The sequence below is a fragment of the Dermochelys coriacea genome, chromosome 14, assembly GCF_009764565.3.
Source record: "Dermochelys coriacea isolate rDerCor1 chromosome 14, rDerCor1.pri.v4, whole genome shotgun sequence".
NCBI lineage: Eukaryota > Metazoa > Chordata > Testudines > Dermochelyidae > Dermochelys > Dermochelys coriacea.
Genome location: NC_050081.1, coordinates 36,930,330 through 36,951,637, shown reverse-complemented (window position 1 = coordinate 36,951,637; position 21,308 = coordinate 36,930,330). Strand labels below are relative to the sequence as shown.

Below are 21,308 nucleotides of genomic sequence, written 5' to 3'. Positions count from 1 at the left end.
ATGAAACATGGACGTCGTTCTGCAGCCTGGGAGGGTGAGAAGCATAATTGTGGGGGTTTCAGAACAGGCTTTAGTTAATTTCACATCAGAATTCCCCCAGAGCCCTTTCCCTGCAGACTGATATCCTAGATTCTGCTGGGCTGGAAAAATGCTTGATCTCTTTATTACAATATAGACCTGGCCCCTTCTGCCAGGCTAAGCCCACAGAGAGATTTTTAACCTCCCTTCTCCCTCCCCCAACCCCGTAACAAAGTCTCTGAACACAATGCTAGAAAAGAGCAAAACCAAAGGAGTCACTGTGGGGGATTCCCTCGGACACTGACCCCACGGCAGCAACACCCGATCAGGGGGAATATAGAGTCAGGAACTGGCTTTTCCTCTGTCTGATCCTTTTCTTGTTCACTGGAAAGCGATTCTGCTCAGGGATGCTGCAAAACGTGTCTGGGTGGACTAGAGCTGAAAATCTCTCTTCCCACCCGGTTCCCCTGTCCTCTCTCCCTGGGAAAGTCCCCCTGGGTTCTTTGCAATCCCACAGCTGGATTTTCTCCTGGCAATTGCTAATGGGAGGAGAAATGAGGAGGGGCTGTTTCTGCAAAGTCACTTTCTTGCCAGTTCCTAGCACTTTCCCTGAGGTCTTTCAGTTACCTGAAGTTTGTGGCTCAGAATTTGTATTAACCAGAGCCCAGGTCTGCCCCAGGGGGCTAGTACCAGCTGGAGAAAATCAGCACCTGGGCCAGGCAGAGAAGCAGCTTTCATTAAGGTCACTTCCTAGCACAGAAGCCCCGCTAGGGTAGCAGCAGCTGCTAAACCTGGTCTCCCAGATCACAATGGAGGCTGCAGCGTCTGACCCAGGAAGCTGAACCCCAATATCCTTAGGAGAGAGGGACCGAGCATTTGAGCAGCCTTCCCTCCTTTAGCTCTCTGGGGAGAGCAGCTAATGAGAGCACCTCCTCACAGGGAGAATTGCTAATCTCATTTGCCCCACTGTTCCTCTGGAGTCACTCCTTGTCTCTCCATGCAGTGACTCTGGATTAACAATGGTCTCAATGAAACCAGATTTCAGAAAGCATGAGTCCAGACTGTTGTGGAAGAGGTCATTGTGTGGCAGTGCTAACCCCCTCCCACCTCCCAGATCTAGGAGAAGGACTCGAGGCACCAATTTTTCCTAAGGAACTGGAAGGTCCTGCAGTTTTCAAGAGGGGAGAAAAGCAAAATCTGTGATTTCACCTCACAGTGTTTGATAAGTGGATAGAAAGTTATCACAGTGACTGGGCATGTGGTTGGGGAATGCTTGGAGCCAGGATTCTGGCACAAGCTTATCAGAGAGAAGGAGCATGCTTAGTAGCAGACCCCAAAGCTTCTGCCATGCCTTTTGCTGGGACCCCCCCTCCCATTTTACAAATTAGAGAGAGGAAAGTGGAAAATCAGAGGAATTTTATATCAGTTGTTGATAGGAGGTAAAATCTGAATGTATTTCACATCAGTATTTGAAAAATGAATTGAGAGGAAATGGGCAACATGTTCAAGAATCTGAGAAAAGATGTAAATCTGAGATTTTCTTAGTATTTTATAATTAGAGAGACAGGGAAAATCTCAGAGCATATTCAATTAGAAATAGACAACTAGAGAAAAAGTGCAGCAAATGTTTAGGGATTTCATAACAATCTTTGAGATTTGCAAAGAATACCTGTCACAAACTAAGTAACTGATATCATGAGAGAAAAACACCAAGATCAGAAGTAATTTTAGATAGCTGTGAAATAAGCAGTTGGAAAAGGGGGACTGTTGGACTGGATTTTATATGACTGTCCAATACATCAACAGAAAAGAATGGTTCCTCACCTGCCACAATTCACACGGGCAGCAGGGAACCCTTTGAGGAGGTGATTTAAGAGGGCAAAGGAGGAGGAGCTGGAAGGCTTCCTGGGTGAGGGAAGGGGGCAGCAGTAGGGGATGGGCAGGTGATGGTCCACAGATAGCTGGGGGCAACAGCATTGGCAGTTTGGGACCAGCAAGTGGGATTGGGAAACCGGGGTCTGGGCAGTCTCCACGGGGGACACTTGCTCCTTTCTTTCCCCCACCCTGGCAGAGAACAGGCATCTCATCCCATCCCCACTCCAGGGGCAGCCATGTTTGGGAGACCGACTCAGGGAACAATTTCTCACCGAAACAAGGACAAATCGCTGCAGGTAAAATGGGTGAGAAAATCCCCCACATCGGAGGAGATTTTAAACTGACATTTGAGAATTATGGAGAGAACAGGGGGAAATCAGGAGAGAGTTGATCATTTGAGGGGAAGGGGGGGATCTCCCCGGATTTTATAGCCACGTGTGAGATAAGGAGAGAGAAAAGGGGAAGAACTAGAGAGAATCTGTATCAGTGTGTGAGTGGCACAAGCAGGGAAAGGATCCAATTAACTCACCTCCCGCCCTCCCTGCTCCCCCGGGGATTTCCTGAGGCTGCACAGAGACAGTCCAACCCCCCCACAGCAGACCCCCCAAATCCCAGCGGCGCGGGGGGAGCCGGGCTGCAGCTCCACTGGGGCCGAGGCAGCTCCGCGGCTCTCCCAGGTGTGCTGTAGGACGCGGCCCCGCGGAGGAACGTGCTCCTGGCCGCAGCCTGGGGCCGGGCCGTCTCCACGGGGGCCGCTCGCTCCCCGCTCCCCCTCCCGGGCCTGCCCATGCCCTGCGGCCAGCAGAGAGGGGCCCCCCCGGCCCGGCCCGGCCCGGCCCGGCGGTAGCGGCGTCTCCCAGCCTCTGCCCATTAACCCGCTTCCCCTTTAGAAATCACTCCGGGGAACGAGACCCCCCCGGGCAAGGACAAAGCGCTGCAGGGAAAGCTCGGGGGAAACACCCCAGCGGGGCTCTGGCGAAGTGGGGAGACCGCGGGGCACAGGCGGGGGAGGGGACCAGAGACCGGCTCAGGAATTGGAGAGACGCGGGGGGCGGGGGTCGCCCTGGCTGTGGATCGCTGCTGTCTCGAGAGAAGGGGGGCAGGACGGGAGAGGTTGGGGTCCCCGCGGGGATCTCAGCCCCCCCATTTCTCTCCCCGCTCCTCGGGGGGCCCCGGCCCTTCTCCTCCCCCGGCCATGCCCGGGCTGCCCAGACCTGTCCCACCCGCCCCTTTCCCCAGGTCTGCCCCCTTTGCCCCCCGCCCGGCCACACGCAGGGACCCCGGGGGGGCTGGTCCCCTCCCCCAGGGCAGAGCCGGGCGGGGGGGGGGGGTTGGGCTCCTGCTGGGACAGCAGCTCCGAGCCCCCCCCGAGAGCAGGTCCCGGCGCTGCCAGATGCCGGGTCCCCGCGGACACTGGGGCAGCGTCACCGCCCCGCCCCCGGGGCTCGCTCCGGTACCTGGAGGCTGCAGCTCCGCAGCGGGGCGGGCAGAGCCCGGGGCGGCCCCGGCGGGAGCAGGGGCGGGGGGTTAACGAAGGTCGCCCCGGCTCAGACCCGCCTGCTCAGCCCGGTCCCGCTGCAGCAGCAGCAGCGGCGGGCGAGCTCTGCGCCTGCGCCTGCGGGACTCCCTTACTGCCCCGCCCCCTCCATCTGCGCATGCCCAGAGCCCGAGCGGCATAAAACGCTTCTTCGCCCTAGGAGAGACGCCAAGGGCCCCGCACGAGCCCGGCTCGCCCTCCCCGCTCCAACGTCACTTCCGCTCGCGGGAGAGTCAGGAACTCCATCTCCCATCCTGCCCCGGGGGCGCTTCCGCTCTCTCCGGTCCCGGTAAAGGCAGCTGCCTCTAATTACTTTCCCCGCCGCAGAGACCCCCCCCCGCCCCCAGCCTCTCAGCCCCCCCCCTTCCAACCCCCTCCCGCGGGCGCCGCGTAGGGAATGTGGCCCTGGTGGCGCGTGTCGCCCCGCGTTGACTCAATGACGTCGCTCCCCGGGGCCGCGGCAGGCGAGACGCTGGCCAGGAGCAGGTGCTCGGTACGCTGGAGAGCTAATTCCCTGGACGACCAGCAGGAGGCGCTGCGCTGGTGAGTCTCGACCTCGCTACTGTGCCACTGGATTAGGGGAGATTTTGAGGCAAGAAGCAGCAGTAGAGCAACGTGTGTGTAATATAACTATGTTAAAAGCTCCCACCCTAACCTATTACTTCCCAACTCATGAGGGTAAAAGAACTAACACCCTGGATACCAGCAATAATCTAAACTTTTACTTTTCTTTGTGGGTCAGTTGGACAAGTCTGTACAAACTAATGAAGAAAAATAACCAAATTATCCAACTGACTGAAATCATACAGGCCCAGGTTCAGACATGCAGTTTGGCAATTTTACATCAGGGATCTGAAATACAGAGTATCTGCACAAGCAGAACAAATTATAACATACCCCTGGATCTAACTCTGAGTTGTGAAGAATATGTATGAAGGCGATAACAACCAACAGGAATGCACTTTTATCTAGAACACCAGGATTACATCAAGTCTTCATGACTAGTGATTTAAATCATGATTTAAATCAATTTAAATCATGATTTAAATCAATTTGATTTAAATCCCCCCATGGTTTATGACCAGTATCACAACCTTATTTACATGTTTATTACCCAAGAAATCTTAATTGACGCTTTCGCTGTATGACAAGATGCTTAGTCGCCATTCTCAAAATAGCCATTAGACAAACACTTGATAGCAAACACATTTTTTGGAGTAGAGAGAACCAAGCCAACATTCCTATATTTTCAGGACTGTTTAAAAAACCTTTTCCATTAAAAACCCTTAATGAAAACCCTTTTCATCTTTAAAAAGAAATATTTATTAGTCCCTTTCCACTGCATAGTAGGTCATACAGTCTATTAATAAAAAAAATTGAATGCACACAAAACATTGAGAGTAGTGAAAAACATTCTACATAGTATGTGAAATACTTAATTCCTCTGGAAAGCAAAATCATAGGCGGAAAATCTACCATTGTGCTTTATACAGACTTCCACTTTTGTCACTGTTACACACACATAAGGAGCAAAGAGATATCACCACCAAAATTACACTCAGAACTGTGGTACTCGCCTGTCACCTCATTGCTCTCTCATTTAATTTTTGAGACATTTTCTTTAGCCTTTGTCTTTGCTGTTAAAACTTAACTTGTGTTGTGTTGTTTTCATTAGTTTTATTAGCAGTGAGAAAAAGGCCTATGTCTGTATAATGGGGACCCAAGCTATGTTAGACACACCTGGATTATTCTTCATTGGTTGATAATGTCAGATCCTTCTCATTCTCAGTATGCTGAGCTGAGCTGAAGTGTCTGTCTTCCCATCATCCAGATAAACACATGTAATCTGTAACATGTTTCACTGAATTCAGTCTCAGGGATTATCTACACTGGCAAGTTAAAACACTCTAACTTGCTGGCTCAGGGGCGTGAAAAATCATCCCTTCCCCCTCGCGGAGCGCAGCAAGTTTGAGTGCTTTAAAGCGCTAGTATGGACAGGTTCAGCTCCCAGTACTCAGAGCTAATCCCCTCGTCGAGGTGGATTACCAGGAGCACTGGCACCCACGACAATGCTTTGAAATTTGGAGTGTAGACAGAGCCTCAGTAGACAAAGAGGAGATGCATTGACTAGGCATTGGGATGCCTGTGCCTTTAAGAACACAGTCCTGGGAAGCCGATGCTGAGAGGTTCTGCCTGGGAGAGAGGAAATAAAAAAGCCTCTTGCCCCCCCCCCCAACAAACTATTTTGCAAGCACTGATGTCTCAGTCCCACTCGGGTAACTGCTACCCCCTGTGCCAGATTTTGCCCTCTGACTCCCTCTGCCATTGCCTCACTCCTGGGCTTAACTCCGCCTCCTCCCCCCACAAGCCCTGATTTTCCCTTTAGCCCCTCTCCTAATGCTGCCTCCAGCTGCTTGACCCCCTTGACCACTCAATTTCCGCCCTCTGCTCAGACCCTGGCCGCCCCCCTGCTCTGATTTGCCCCCTTGGCAACTTTTTAATTCCTGTCAAAAGCCGTCTGCAGAATCTTAGGGCTAATAAGGGCAGGGTGAAGGGCAGTGGCTTCAGCAGATGTAGGGCTCAGTACGTGGTAAGTAGCACATTTCTATGCAGAGCAATTTACTACACTACACCTGGCACACCCGAGTGGCTGGACAGAGCACGGGGACGGGGCAAGCTGCTGGCCCCAGCCCAAGTTCGCTCATCAAGCACAAGGGCAAACTTTTCTTAAAGGAGCCACATCCTTTTGTTTGTCCTTCTGCCCAGCACTAAAGGGGTTTGCAGCTGATTTCTCCTGGCTGGAGGGGGAGCACAGGTCCTGGGGGAGACACCAAGGTGGGCTGAGAATGGCTGGCTCAGTCCTTGAGAAACCCTCTGGTCCGTACTCCCCCCAGCAACCCCCTGGGGCCAGCCCAGAAGCTGCCTGCCTATCTTCCCCAGTCCCCTGCCGAGAGGCTGCCCACCCCATCTGCCCCATCCCTCCGCAGCCAGCCCAGAAGCTGCTGTGACCAGGCTGCGTGTCCCCCCTGCCCAGCTTCCTCTGCCCTGAAAATTAAAAGGCCTCACACCTGCCTGCAGTGGGAGCCTGCTGGGAGCTTCAGCAGCAGTAGGGGAAACAGCTGATAGGTGGGGACTTCGTGCCAAACAGCTGATTGGCTGCAGCCAGCCAAAGGGCTCATGAGGGCTGCTGCGCATGCTCAATAGCTGACTGGAGGTTGCAAAGAGCTGATCTCCCCGGGGGGTGCTGCGCACCCACTAATTTTTTTCCGTGGGTGGTCCATCCCTGGAGCACCCACAGAGTCGGCGCATGTACCCCTGTGGTGCTGCAGGCCCCACACTGCTCTCAGAAGCGGCTGGTACCTGGGACCCCGGGGCTGGGGGGCGGCAGAGGGCTCCGTGGGTTGCTCTTGCCTTCAGGCACCACATCCCGCAGTTCCAATTGGCTGGGAACGGGGAACTGTAGCCAATGGGTGCTTCAGGGGAGGTACCTGGAGGCGTGACAAGGGCAGCACGTGGAGCCCTGTGCCCTCCCCTCCCTCAGGAGCCGCTCAGGGACGCGGTTCTGGCCACTTCCCGGTGCAGCGCGGGGCCAGGGCAGGCTGGCAGGGTGCCTGCCCTGGCCCCGGTGCGTGCCGCTGCCACCCCAGAGCCACTCTAGGTAAGTGGCACTGGGCCGCAGCCCAAACCCCTCTGCAGCCCCAGTACCTTTTCATAGGCCTTCACCAAAGCCTGCAGCCTGGGGGGTTAAAAGGCTGGAGCTTCCCAGCTCGCCTTGCCCTTCCCCAGCCCTGCTCCACTTCAGGTACCTTGCTCCCCTTCCCACTCACTCCAGGGCTAGAGTGAGACTTCTCCAGCTTCTGGCTCACAGCCCCCTTATCAGGGCCAACTGGGCCCTGATTGAGCTGGCCACAGCTGTGTACCATCCAGAAACATATGCAAGGAAAAGGTTATTTTCATGTTTTGTCAGCAAAGGAGTTAAGAGTGTCGTATCTTTAGCTCATACCCAATCCATCTCACTTTCTGTTAGCATAATAGCTAATCACTGTTGTTCAGAACACCACAAGGCTAACAGGTACGGCCCTTCGCAGCTCTCAGGAACTGCTAATGGTAAGAATTCACTACCCGCAGCAGCGAGAGGTCCATCTTTGCTTCAAAAATGGCCATCTGATGTAGCTGATTCCTACAGATCGCAGTCTCACAAACCAATGGTGCAGCAGCGACAGGTCCAACTTTGCTAGAACAGGTATTTCAAGCTGTCTCACATGTAAAACCAACCTGATAGCTTTCTTTAACAGTATAACAAGTCTACAAGTGGTCTACCTTGCCTTGAGTACGACTTTTGATCCGGTCTCCCATGACCTTCTCATAAACAAACTATGGGAATGAAACCTCGATGGACAGACCGAGCAATAAGATGGGCATAACGAGTGGGGTTCTCCAGAGATCAGTTGTGGAGATGTTTCTACTGAAAATCTTAATGATTGAGATAATGGCCTAGAGCGTGCACTTACAGAGTCTGTGAAAGTTTAAGGTCTGGAAAACACGAGCTAGGAGGGAAGACTGAGGACAGCAGCGTTCAAGCATCCACAAGTCCAGTAGCGTCTTTTTACGAAAAAGACCAGGAGGGCTTGTGGCACCTTTGGAGCCGATCACATTTATTTGAGCACCAGCTTTCGCGAGTTACAGCTCACGTCATCGGATGCATCACGAAAGCTGATGCTCAAATAAATGTGTTCGGCTCCAAAGGTGCCACAAGTCCTCCTGTTCTTTTTGGCGAATACAGACTCACCCGGCTGCTCCTCGGAAACTTTTTTTTTTTTTTTTTTTTACAGACGCGGCGTCTTCCAACCTGTCCCTCTCGGGAACTGCGGCCGCGAGCCCATTTCTGCAGGTAGCAATTCCACAGACCCCCACGGCGCAGGAACGGGCTCCCTGCAGGCGTTTGCGGCCCCGGGGAGCGACACGTGCCACCGGGGCCACATTCCCTACGCGGCGCCCGCGGGAGCCCCAGCAACTAGCCACGCGGGGGGGGGCGTTGGAATGGGGGGGTCTGAGAGGCGCCGGCTGGGGGTGGGGGGGTCTCTGCGGCGGGGGGGCGGGGAATCAGGCTGACCCCGGGACCCTCCCTTAGCGAAGCTGGAGAAGGCGGACGCGCCCGCGGAGGCTGCCGGGCGACGTCCCGGACTCTCCCGCGAGCGGAAGTGACGTTGAGGCGGGGAGGGCGAGGCGGGGAAGCGTTTTCCGCCGCTCGAGCTCTGGGCATGCGCACAGGGAGGGGGGGCGGGGCGAGACTCACGCGTGCGCACAGGCAGAGCTCACCCGCTGCTGCGGCACCGGGCTGAGCGGGTGGATCTGTGCCGGGGCGACCTTCATTAACCCCCCCGGCCCCCCCCACACACACCCCGCCCCCGGCCCTGCTCCCGCCGGGGCCGCCCCGGGCTCTGCCCGCCCCGCTGCGGAGCTGCAGCCTCCAGGTACCGGAGCGAGCCCCGGGGGCGGGGCGGTGACGCTGCCCCAGTGTCCGCGGGGACCCGGCATCTGGCAGCGCCGGGACCTGCTCTCGGGGGGGGCTCGGAGCTGCTGTCCCAGCAGGAGCCCAACCCCCCCCCCGCCCGGCTCTGCCCTGGGGGAGGGGACCAGCCCCCCCGGGCTCCCTGCGTGTGGCCGGGCGGGGGGCAAAGGGGGCAGACCTGGGGAAAGGGGCGGGTGGGACAGGTCTGGGCAGCCCGGGCATGGCCGGGGCAGGAGAAGGGCCGGGGCCCCCCGAGGAGCGGGGAGAGAAATGGGGGGGCTGAGATCCCCGCGGGGACCCCAACCTCTCCCGTCCTGCCCCCCTTCTCTCGAGACAGCAGCGATCCACAGCCAGGGCGACCCCCGCCCCCCGCGTCTCTCCAATTCCTGAGCCGGTCTCTGGTCCCCTCCCCCGCCTGTGCCCCGCGGTCTCCCCACTTCGCCAGAGCCCCGCTGGGGTGTTTCCCCCGAGCTTTCCCTGCAGCGCTTTGTCCTTGCCCGGGGGGGTCTCGTTCCCCGGAGTGATTTCTAAAGGGGAAGCGGGTTAATGGGCAGAGGCTGGGAGACGCCGCTACCGCCGGGCCGGGCCGGGCCGGGCCGGGGGGGCCCCTCTCTGCTGGCCGCAGGGCATGGGCAGGCCCGGGAGGGGGAGCGGGGAGCGAGCGGCCCCCGTGGAGACGGCCCGGCCCCAGGCTGCGGCCAGGAGCACGTTCCTCCGCGGGGCCGCGTCCTACAGCACACCTGGGAGAGCCGCGGAGCTGCCTCGGCCCCAGTGGAGCTGCAGCCCGGCTCCCCCCGCGCCGCTGGGATTTGGGGGGTCTGCTGTGGGGGGGTTGGACTGTCTCTGTGCAGCCTCAGGAAATCCCCGGGGGAGCAGGGAGGGCGGGAGGTGAGTTAATTGGATCCTTTCCCTGCTTGTGCCACTCACACACTGATACAGATTCTCTCTAGTTCTTCCCCTTTTCTCTCTCCTTATCTCACACGTGGCTATAAAATCCGGGGAGATCCCCCCCTTCCCCTCAAATGATCAACTCTCTCCTGATTTCCCCCTGTTCTCTCCATAATTCTCAAATGTCAGTTTAAAATCTCCTCCGATGTGGGGGATTTTCCCACCATTTTATCTGCAGCGATTTGTGTTTGTTTAGGTGAGAAATTGACTCAGGGAACAATCCCCCAAAACATGGCTTCCCCTGCAGTGAGGATAGGATGAGATGCTGTTCTCTGCCAGGATGGGGGAAGGGAGGAGCAAGTGTCCCACATAGAAACAACTGTCCCAATCACACTTGCTGGTCCCAAACTGCCAACACAGTTGAGACCATTGTTAATCCAGAGTCACTATATGGAGAGACAAGGAGTGACTCCAGATGAACAGTGGGGCAAATGAGATTAGCAATTCTCCCTGTGAGGAGGTGCTCTCATTAGCTGCTCTCCCCAGAGAACTAAAGGAGAGAAGGCTGCTCAAACGCTCGGTCCCTCTCTCCTAAGGATATTGGGGTTCAGCTTCCTGGGTCAGATGCTGCAGCCTCCATTGTGATCTGGGAGACCAGGTTTAGCAGCTGCTGCTATCCTAGCGGGGCTTCTGTGCTAGGAAGTGACCTTAATGAAAGCTTCTTCTCTGCCCGGCCCAGGTGCTGACTTTCTCCAGCTGGTACTAGCCCCCTGGGGCAGACCTGGGCTCTGGTTAATACAAATTCTGAGCCACAAACTTCAGGTAACTGAAAGACCTCAGGGAAAGTGCTGGGAACTGGCAAGAAAGTGACTCTGCACAAACAGCCCCTCCTCATTTCTCCTCCCATTAGCAATTGCCAGGAGAAAATCCAGCCGTGGGATTGCAAAGAACCCAGGAATGGAACTTTCGCAGGGAGAGAGGACGGGGAAGGAGAGACTGAAAGGGGCAGTGGTAGAACTGAGTGGGAAGAGAGATTTCCAGCTCTAGTCCACTCAGAAAAATGTGTTGCAGCAGCCCTGAGCAGAATCACTTTCCAGTGAACAAGAAAAGGATCAGAGGAAAAGCCAGTTCCTGACTCTATATTCCCCCTGCTCGGGTCTGGCTGCCGTGGGGTCAGTGTCCGAGGGAATCCCCCACAGTGACTCCTTTGGTTCTACTCTTTTCTAGCACTGTGTTCAGAGACTTTGTTACGGGGTGGGGGAGGGAGAAGGGAGGTTAAAAATCTCTCTGTGGGCTTAGCCTGGCAGGAGGGGCCAGGTCTATACTGTAATAAAGAGATCAAGCATTTTTCCAGCCCAGCAGAATCTAGGATATCAGTCTGCAGGGAAAGGGCCCTGGGAGAATTCTGATGTGAAATTAACTAAAGCCTGTTCTGAAACCCCCACAATTACGCTTCTCACCCTCCCAGGCTGCAGAACGACATCCATGTTTCACTCCAGCTCCTTCTATCCTCCCATGGGACAGGGAAGAGAAATGGCTGCAGTGGCGCCAGCTCAGGTAGGGATTATTGGGGAGTTTTTGGTGGGTTCCTTCTGGAGGGAGAGGGACAGCAAATACACCGGAGATGGGAAGGTTTGCGTAGTCAGATTTGGAGGTTGGACCGGGGCAGGAAATTCACAAAGTGGAGAAAGGGAGGAGGACAGGGGGTGGCAAACCTGCTGGGAGTTATTTAATAAGTGGCCTAGATTCTGGGAACAGACCCATGAGCTTCTGAAGTGGAAATGCTCTAATTTGTTGAACAGAAAATAACCCACCTACATGGGGCTAGGAAAACTAACCATACTCCTAGTCGGGGAGCCTGACCCGACTAACCAGCGGGTGCCGTGAGATATGAAGAGGGAACCCACCAGTGAAGCTTAGGAGAGATTCCCCTCCCTTCATATCCGGCTCCTCGCATTGAAGAGCGTGTTGGACTTCCTACCAGGGAGCTCTCCCTGGACCCTGCGAGGGGCTCCATCTCCTGTATCAGTCTGTGGCTAGTAGGTATGTGATGGATCTGCTGGGAGAGAGGTTCTCTCTTCGTCCCCTCACCCTGGTGGTTCCAGGATGCTCTGAGCGACGTGGGGGTGGGACTCTGACCGTGATCCACCCAGGGCTTCCATTTGATTGACTCCTCTCCCACACAAATAGTGGGGTACCAGGTACTGAGTGTTGGACTTTTGCTCTCTCAGGAGCCGGTGACCTTTGAGGAGGTGGCTGTGTATTTCACCAGGGAAGAGTGGGCTCTGCTGCACCCTGCTCAGAGAGCTCTCTACAGAGATGTCATGCAGGAGAACTATAAGAATGTGACCTCGCTGGGTAAGGATTCCCGTTCCCTCAGTTCTTGGAAGGGGAAATGAAGAGATAAGGTTCATGCCACCCTACAATGGCATCTCTACTCTGTCCTGTTTCAGCATCACCCCAATATGCCAGTCACACACACACACACACACACACTACCAGAGACCTTCCCCTGCTGAAGAAGACTTTGGGAACAGAGCACAGGAGCAGTATCGCACTGTGTCAGATATCTCTTTTTGCTCAAGTAAAACTGGGGGTTAGGTCCAGCATAACCAACAGAAGCTTTCTACCCCCGGCCTTCTCTGAAACCCTGAACCTCCTCCACCCGAACCAGAATGTGCTTGGGGTGTAACAAGCAGGCTGCTGGAGTCAGAGCTGCTGGTCCAGGGTTACTTATCACACAGACACTCAGTGTGTCCTTCAATGCTGGCTGGGGGTATCCAGACAGGGGAGCTCCAACAGCAGAGCGTTGAATCTCACCCAGGATTACAGATGACACAAGTCCTCACTGGTCTGGATTGCACTGCAGCGTGTGAAAATGGCTTATGTTGGTAGTGAAACTTCCTGAGACATGGAGAATCTTGCTTCTCCATCCGCACGTGTAATAGCCACAACCTCTTTTCTCTGCAGGCTCCTTGGATTTTTGATTACCTCATTGTCACATGACCCTGATTAATATTTTTCACATTCTGTTTTTCTAGACTAATTATCATCTGTTGCTCCTGATTATAGCTTCTAATTTCCCAGTGTTCTCCAAACCCAGCGATTTTCCTACTCCCTCTCATTACACTGGGTTCACTAGATTCCCTAGTGCATAAGACCGGCCACGTTGGGTCAGACCAAAGGTCCATGTAGCCCAGTATCCTGTCTTACGAGACTGGCCATGATTCTATAGAGCTCTCTCATATCCCCCTTTCATTTATTTTCTAAACTGAAAAGGCCCGATCTTTTTCATCTCTCCTCATACGGAAGCTCTTCCAAACATACCCCTAATCATATTTTTGCCCTTTTCTGAACCTCTTCCAATTCCAGTATATCTTTTTTGAGATGTGACAACCACATTTGCATGCGGTATTCAAGCGTACCATGGATTTATAGAGAAGCAATATGATAGTTTCTGTCTTCTTATCTATCCCTTTCTTAATGATTCCCAACATTGTGTTTGCTTTTTGACTGCCTCTGCACCTTGAGTGAACGTTTTCAGAGAACTATCCACAAGGACTCCAAGATCCCGCTCTTGAGTAGCAACAGCTAATTTAGACCCTATCATTTTGTATGTATAGTTGAGATTCTGTTTTCCAATGGGCTGCAATATGTGCTATCCTGACATCTAATACTGCTGAGCTCCTGCATTCAGTAATATCCCTGCCCTTCCTGTTCCTTTTCTCCACTGAACCCCACCAGCCACTGGTTACTGTTCCTGGCTTCCCCAGGACTGACTGATTGTCTCTGGACTTCTCTGTCAGCAAGAAGCAATGCCAGGGAGACTTGCCCTCTGTCTGGAGTCTTCGATTTCTGGGTCATGGATTTACTTTCTCTGTGTTTTAGGAGCCTCTTTGAAATTGTACTGTGGTTGATGTCACAGACACTCAGTCTGGACTGTTGAACAGCTGTTTCCCCTCAGTTCCCCAAGCTGTGTTGCCTTTTACACTGCTTTACTGTGAGAACAGCCACTCCTGGGCAGTTACCAGCCTCCAGTCTCCAGCATGTAACTCGCTCCCAGCTTCACAGTATTGAGTGCTACTAGTCAGCGACTCACAAATTATAGTACACCACAGGAGAACCTCCGAAAATTCTCTGGTTCCAGACTTTCCCCCAGAAATGTGCATCTTGCATTGTCCAGCACACTGCTGAACAATGCAAACTCATATGAAGTCTGTCATTTCATCAGTGGAAAATGACATGCACCAGCCTCATTATTCCAAATGGAGTTTCCAACACACTGTTAAACACACATACAGTTAAATCCAAACTCACTGGTTAGATAAAACAATAAAATTGTTAACTACCGAAAAAAAAGATTTTAAGTGACTACAGGTAATGAGGCATAAAAGTCAGAATTGTTTACAAAAGAAATGCAAGATAAAACACAAATTAACATCTAACTTAACAAGCTAAAATGGATTCAAAGCAAATCTTTCTCTCGCCATATGCCGAGACAGGCTGGTGGCTGTCCTTTCAGCCAGGACTCCCCTAACCCGCCCCTGCCGCCCAAGTTCAGTTCTTGAGGAGTTGACATGAACAGAGGGAAAGGGGGGAGAGAAAGAGAGTCTCAAGCTTTTTTCTCACCTCTTTTTATAGTTCAGTCCTTTGTACTAGAAACAAATTCAGTTCTCAGCTGAGTGATGGTGACAGGCTGTCTGTTGTAGATATGAGCTTCAAGTGGTCCCTTTGAAGGAATGTAAATGTCTTCTTCACACCTTCCCACTGCTGGAGAATGGCCAGCAGTGGGAATTTGACCAGCTGTTTGCCTTGCTGCCTCTGAGGGAACTGATCTGTGGGTGTTCCCCAAAATTATAACTTTTCAGTAATATCGTACAGTAAAATCTCATATCTTTACTTACAGTGTTGCTACACATTTTAACAGGAGGATAATATTCAGTACATTATGTGATTTCAAATGATATCTCACAAGCCATACTATGTCCCAAATTGATCATAATTTTCCGGAAGAGTGAACATAGGGGTACAGACATACACAATGTCTGTCTGTGTGTGTTCCCAGCAGATATGTGGGTATTTGGGATCTTAAAGGACCTGGGGAGCTGGTCCTGGGAATTCACTGGTTTACTAAGTGTGACACTATGAGGAATTGTGAGACTCTTTATATTATTATTATTTTATTATTAATACCGATGTGATAAAATTGCAATGAATCATGCTAAATGTGCTATGTAAGGTGTCAGTGAAAATGTTATGATTTTCCAAGTACGATAATTTTGTTTCTGTTTGTATCACCTTTGCATTGTGAGATATAGAGATGTAGGGCATATTTGTATTTCCAGACTTGTGTAGTGTTTCTGGGTGACGCCCCCAGACATATTGGCGTCAGCACTGCCTAGCCTGTTAGATGGCCCATCCAGGGTCATGAGCTGTACAATGAGCCCATGGAAAGGACCAAGGGGATACACCTATTGAGTCAGCAAGACATGCAGGGGTGTGCCTGTGTACTGAGAACTCCAAGGCTTTTCTATGCCATGTGCTTTGAAACTTGTGTTTGGGGCACAGGAAGTACAAGCCACATGGCAAAAGGCATATAAAGGGTAGCTGCAATCATCTCCATTTTGTCTTCAATCCCTCTTCCTCCCTTTGGAGCAACTTCTCAACAAACTGAAGCCTTGAACAAAGGACTGAATGACCCATCCAACCTGTGGATGTGTTCCAGATGGACTTTGAAGCCACTAACTCACCAGTACTTCTAAGAACCTGATATACAGATTTCGGAATGTACCTGACTGCTTTCCCATTTAACTTCCTTCTGTCTGTCTGTCTTTTGTTTAAATCTTTAGTTTAGATGCTAAAAGATTGGCTGACAGCATGGTATTTTGGGTAAGATCCAAACCTATTGTGACCTGGTACTGGTGCTAACCCTTTGGAATCAGAAGAACATTTCGTTTGTGAGCAGAGTTTTAAAATAACCTCTCACTGTAGTGCACCTAGGTGCTGATTGGGAGTCAGAGAACTGGAATGCAATAAAGGGGGCTGTGTGATTTCTTTTTTCAGCTTCTCGGTAACCAATGTGGGTAATGAGAAGCAGTTTGTGACTGGTCGGTGAGTTTAACTTCAGCGTTAACCACCAGTTTGGGGAGCATATGCTATCCCTTTTTCAGCCTGCCCTGACCTTGGCATTTTCAGTGAGGGACTGCCCCAGGCACACCAGGTCACACTAAGCACTGAAGTTAAATTAATAGAATGATTCTTCTTTTATGACAAAGTCTTATGAAATCAACTGAAGTCCTTTGTTTTCTTTCATCTGGGCAGGGTTTCCAGTTTCCAAACCTGATGTGATCTCCCCGCTGGAACAAGGGAAAGAGCCATGGGTCTCAGAGGAAAGAGAGATCTTGAGAGCTCCCTGCACAGGTGAGGAAATATTAAACCAACTCAGAATCTGTAAGTGCCTGAAGGAAACATCTGGGATGCCCTACAAAGTTTTGGGAAGTGTCTCAGTTCATTATTGTCTCTAGCATGGGTCGTATCCTCAGGGTAAATATACCTCATGGCTTCCTATAGATCTAGCAGACACCAGGCAGAGGCTTCCTCCCTTCCCCCTGTGAATTTGGATGCAATGTGAAGGCTGAATTGATCCCCCTACTCTCTCCTATTTGGTGGAAGAGTCTGGGGGAGTTCAGTACCTGATTTTTATTTGACCCCTCTCCAGTACTTGTTTTCGTTTTGTCTTCCCTTTTCCATCCTTTTTGAGGTTTCTATCTCTATCACAGCAGGTGATGCCATGCTTTGTGAGAAGGAGGAGCAGAATTCTCAGCAGGAAAATGTTGAGCAAATCGATAAACACAGAGAATTATCGCAAAAATGGAAAAGGAATATATCCAGGAGTCATGAGCAGGGAAAATCCTTTGCGATTCATTACAGACCAGAAAGAGAGCAGGGAAACCAGCCATTGGAGAAAATGGGTAAATTTATTTTCTGTCGGAGAACTCAACAGGGCCTCAAGGAAATGGCAATCCAGCAGGAAATCCTCAGGAGAAAAAGGAAAAATACATGCAGTGAGTGTGGGAAAAGCTTCACTCAACTATCAGCCCTTTCTAATCATCAGAGAATCCACACAGGAGAGAGGCCCTATGAATGCCATGAGTGTGGGAAAACCTTCATTACCAGCTCAGCCTTTTCTAATCATCAGAGAATCCACACAGGGGAGAGGCCCTACAAATGCAGTGAGTGTGGGAAAACCTTCATTAGGGGCTCTGCCCTTTCTAATCATCAGAGAATCCACACAGGAGAGAGGCCCTATGAATGCCATGAGTGTGGGAAAAGTTTCATTACCAGCTCAGCCTTTTCTAATCATCAGAGAATCCACACAGGGGAGAGGCCCTACAAATGCAGTGAGTGTGGGAAAACCTTCATTAGGAGCTCTGCCCTTTCTAATCATCAGAGAATCCACACAGGAGAGAGGCCCTATGAATGCCATGAGTGTGGGAAAAGCTTCATTACCAGCTCAGCCTTTTCTGCTCATCAGAGAATCCACACAGGGGAGAGGCCCTACGAATGCAGTGAGTGTGGGAAAACCTTCATTAGGAGCTCTGCCCTTTCTAATCATCAGAGAATCCACACAGGAGAGAGGCCCTATGAATGCCGTGAGTGTGGGAAAAGCTTCATTACCAGCTCAGCCTTTTCTGCTCATCAGAGAATCCACACAGGGGAGAGGCCCTACGAATGCAGTGAGTGTGGGAAAACCTTCATTAGGAGCTCAGCCCTTTCTAATCATCAGAGAATCCACACAGGCGAGAGGCCCTACGAATGCAGTGAGTGTGGGAAATGCTTCATTCAAAGATCAGGCCTTTTTCAGCATCAGAGAATCCACACAGGGGAGAGGCCCTATGAATGCAGTGAGTGTGGGGAAAGCTTCAGTCAAAGATCAGGCCTTTTTGAGCATCAGCGAATCCACACAGGGGAGAGGCCCTACGAATGCAGTGAATGTGGGAAAAGCTTCATTCAAAGATCAGGCCTTTTTCACCATCAGAGAATCCACACAGGGGAGAGGCCCTATGAGTGCAGTGAGTGTGGAAAATGCGTCACTAGCAGCTCAGCCCTTTCTAAACATCAGAGAATCCACACAGGGGAGAGGCCCTATCAATGCGGTGAGTGTGGGAAAAGCTTCACTCAAAGATCAGGCCTTTTTCACCATCAGAGAATCCACACCGGGGAGAGGCCCTATGAATGCAGTGAGTGTGGGAAAAGCTTCATTCAAAGATCAGCTCTTTTTCAGCATCAGAGAATCCACACAGGGGAGAGGCCCTACACATGCAGTGAGTGTGGGAAAAGCTTCAGTCAAAGATCAGGCCTTTTTCAGCATCAGAGAATCCACACAGGGGAGAGGCCCTATGAATGCAGTGAGTGTGGGGAAAGCTTCAGTCAAAGATCAGGCCTTTTTGAGCATCAGAGAATCCACACAGGGGAGAGGCCCTACGAATGCAGTGAATGTGGGAAAAGCTTCAGTCAAAGATCAGGCCTTTTTCAGCATCAGAGAATCCACACAGGGGAGAAGCCCTATGAGTGCAATGAGTGTGGAAAATGCGTCACTAGCAGCTCGGCCCTTTCTAAACATCAGAGAATCCACACAGGGGAGAGGCCCTATGAATGCGGTGAGTGTGGGAAAAGCTTCACTAGCAGCTCAGCCCTTTCTAAACATCAGAGAATCCACACAGGGGAGAGGCCCTACGAATGCAGTGAGTGTGGGAAAAGATTCATTCAAAGATCACACCTTTTTCAACATCAGAGAATCCACACAGGGGAGAGGCCCTACAAATGCTGTATATGTGGGAAAACGTTCTCTAGGAGCTCAGCCCTTTCTAATCATCAGAGAATCCACATGGGAGAGGCCCTACGAATGCAGTGAGTGTGGGAAAACTTTCACTAGGAGCTCATTCCTTTCTGAACATCAGAGAATCCACACAGGGGATAGGTCCTACAAATGCATTGAGTGTGGGAAAAGCTTCACTCAAAGATCAGACCTTTTCCAGCATCAGAGAATCCACAGAGGGGAGAGGCCCTGTCATAAATATAAAGGGTAGGGTAAACACCTTTAAAATCCCTCCTGGCCAGAGGAAATACCCTTTCACCTGTAAAGGGTTAAGAAGCTAGGATAACCTCGCTGGCACCTGACCAAATTGACCAATGAGGAGACAAGATACTTTCAAAGCTGGAGGGGGGGAGAAACCAAGGCTCTGTCTGTGTGATGCTTTTGCCGGGAACAGAAAAGGAATGGAGTCTTAGAACTTAGTAAGTAATCTAGCTAGATATGTGTTAGATTCTGTTTTCTTGAAATGGCTGATTAAAATAAGCTGTGCTGAATGCAGTGTATATTCCTGTTTTTGTGTCTTTTTGTAACTTAAGGTTTTGCCTAGAGGGATTCTCTATGTTTTGAATCTGATTACCCTGTAAGGTATTTACCATCCTGATTTTACAGAGGTGATTCTTTTACTTTTTTTCTTCAATTAAAATTATTCTTTTAAGAACCTGATTGTTTTTTCATTGTTCTTAAGATCCAAGGGTTTGGGTTTGTGTTGACCTATGCAAACTGGGAAGCTATTCCTCATTAACACTGCTGATATTTTGAGTGGTTTTGTAAAGGATTCTACTTCAGAGAAGTGCAAATTTACCCTAACCAAGGCCAAGGATTTGGAAAGAACTGGGGTGAAAAGAGTACACACTCAGTTTGTGGTTTCTACTCCAGTAAAGGAAGCTATGCTGACCAATGACCCAAGGAAAATTGTTTGTACTTACTAGTTCAGTGTCACTGATTACCATTCCAAACGATAACAGGGTTAAATTGAGAACTATCATCCTTCACCATTTTGATCCAAAGAGAGAGTGCTTCATAGGACATCCCTTCTCCGTGGATCCCACACTGGCTACCTGATTGGGTAACAAAGACTTTCAGTGATAGAAATGATGATAACCAATGAGGCAATGAGTGTGTCGGGCTCTGATTTCAGACTTCAGGATACTCACATGTTGAGTCTTGATTCAGTGGTTTTGAGTCTGGCGCTATGACTGCACAATAAAGCTGATGGCGCAGCTGCACGAATGTAGCTGCGCTGCTGTAGCACTGCTATTACAGATGCTCTAAGCCTGCACATGTAGCGCTATCTATACAGGGGGTTAGGGCTTTGTAACTATGTTGTTCAGTGGTGTGGACTTTTCACACCCCTGAGCAATATAGTTAGATTCATAGACTTTAAGGTCAGAAGGGACCATTATGATCATGTAGTCTGACCTCCTGCACAACGCAGGCCACAGAATCTCACCCACCCATTCCTGTAATGAAGCTCTTGCCTATTTCTGAGCTATTGAAGTCCTCAAATCATGGTTTAAAGACTTCAAGGTAGAGCGAATCCACCAGCAAGTTATACTGATAATTGTCTTTAGTGTAAACCAGACAGTTTTCTCTTGTGTTTTATGCATTTACATTACTTCTCCTCTACCTCCTCCTACTTTGAAAGATTAAAAAGTCCCTCTTCCTAGTGGCAGGTGGCAACAAGGAGACTCGCAGCCCTCAGCTCCCTGAGAAGTGTCACAATGTGCATCTGTGTTGCTCCACCTGTCAAATTTACACAGGGAAAGCACACTATAGCATAGTTCCCTGACTCAAAATAACCCTAAAACTCCTCTATGAAATCATGGAACATGTGCTCTTTGCTCTGTGAAAGCATGTAAAGAATCCAAGCCTGGAGGGTAGGGATAGGGTCCAGAGTGACCTAGAGAAATTGGAGGTTTGGGCCAAAAGAAATCTGATGAGGTTAAACAAGCACAAGTGCAGAGTCCTGCACTTAGGACGGAAGAATCCCATGCACCACTACAGGCTGGGGACCAACTGGCTAAGCAGCAGTTCTGCAGAAAAGGACCTAGGGATTACAATGGAGGAGAAGCTGGATATGAGTCAACAGTGTGTGCTTGTTGCCAAGAAGGCTAACGGCATATTGGGCTGAATTAGTAGGAGTGTGGCCAGCTGATCGAGGGAAGTGATTATTCACCTCTGTTTGGCACTGGTAAGGCCTCATCTGGCGTACTGGTCTAGTTTTGGGCACTCCACTAGAGAAAGGATGTGCACAAATTGGAGAGAGTTCAGCGGAGGGCAACAGAAATGATTAGGGGACTGGGGCACATGATTTATGAGGAGAGGCTGAGGGAACTGGGCTTATTTAGTTTGCAGAAAAGAAGAGTGAGGGGGGGATTTGATAGCAGCCTTCAACTACCTGAAGGGGGTTCCAAAGAGGATGGAGTTCAGATGTTCTCAGTAGTGGCAGATGACAGAACAAGGAGTAATGGTCTCAAGTTGCAGTGCGGGAGGTCGAGGTTGGATATTAGGAAAAACTGTTTTTCCTAGGAGGGTTGAGAAGTACTGGAATGGGTTCCCTGGGGAGGTGATGGAATCTCCATCTTTAGAGGTTTTTAAGGCCT

The 21,308-nt window shown here is 51.1% G+C and overlaps 2 protein-coding genes and 1 pseudogene across 2 annotated transcripts in view; 2 read left to right on the top strand and 1 right to left on the bottom strand.

Annotated features, from left to right (window-relative positions):
• Positions 1-21,308, top strand: part of LOC119842653 — a 1,040,433-nt pseudogene that overhangs the window by 34,580 nt on the left and 984,545 nt on the right.
• LOC119842869 (C-type lectin domain family 2 member E-like) overlaps positions 1-21,308 on the bottom strand; it is a 268,909-nt gene that overhangs the window by 51,362 nt on the left and 196,239 nt on the right. The window lies entirely within an intron of this gene.
• Positions 16,166-18,919, top strand: LOC122456717 (zinc finger protein 420-like). The gene is made up of 4 exons (XM_043497462.1): positions 16,166-16,250; positions 16,610-17,972; positions 18,477-18,644; positions 18,727-18,919. The coding sequence occupies exons 2-4, from the start codon at positions 16,621-16,623 to the stop codon at positions 18,917-18,919; spliced, it is 1,713 nt and encodes a 570-aa protein (XP_043353397.1). The 5' UTR covers positions 16,166-16,250; positions 16,610-16,620.

Bases quoted from the DNA above. Each gene is read 5' to 3' on its own strand.
- LOC122456717 (XM_043497462.1), top strand. From the start codon at position 16,621: ATGCTTTGTGAGAAGGAGGAGCAGAATTCTCAGCAGGAAAATGTTGAG. The intron at 17,973-18,476 runs GCCCTATCAATG...CACAGGGGAGAG, and splicing joins AGAATCCACACAGGGGAGAG to GCCCTATGAATGCGGTGAGT. The intron at 18,645-18,726 runs GCCCTACAAATG...CACATGGGAGAG, and splicing joins AGAATCCACACAGGGGAGAG to GCCCTACGAATGCAGTGAGT.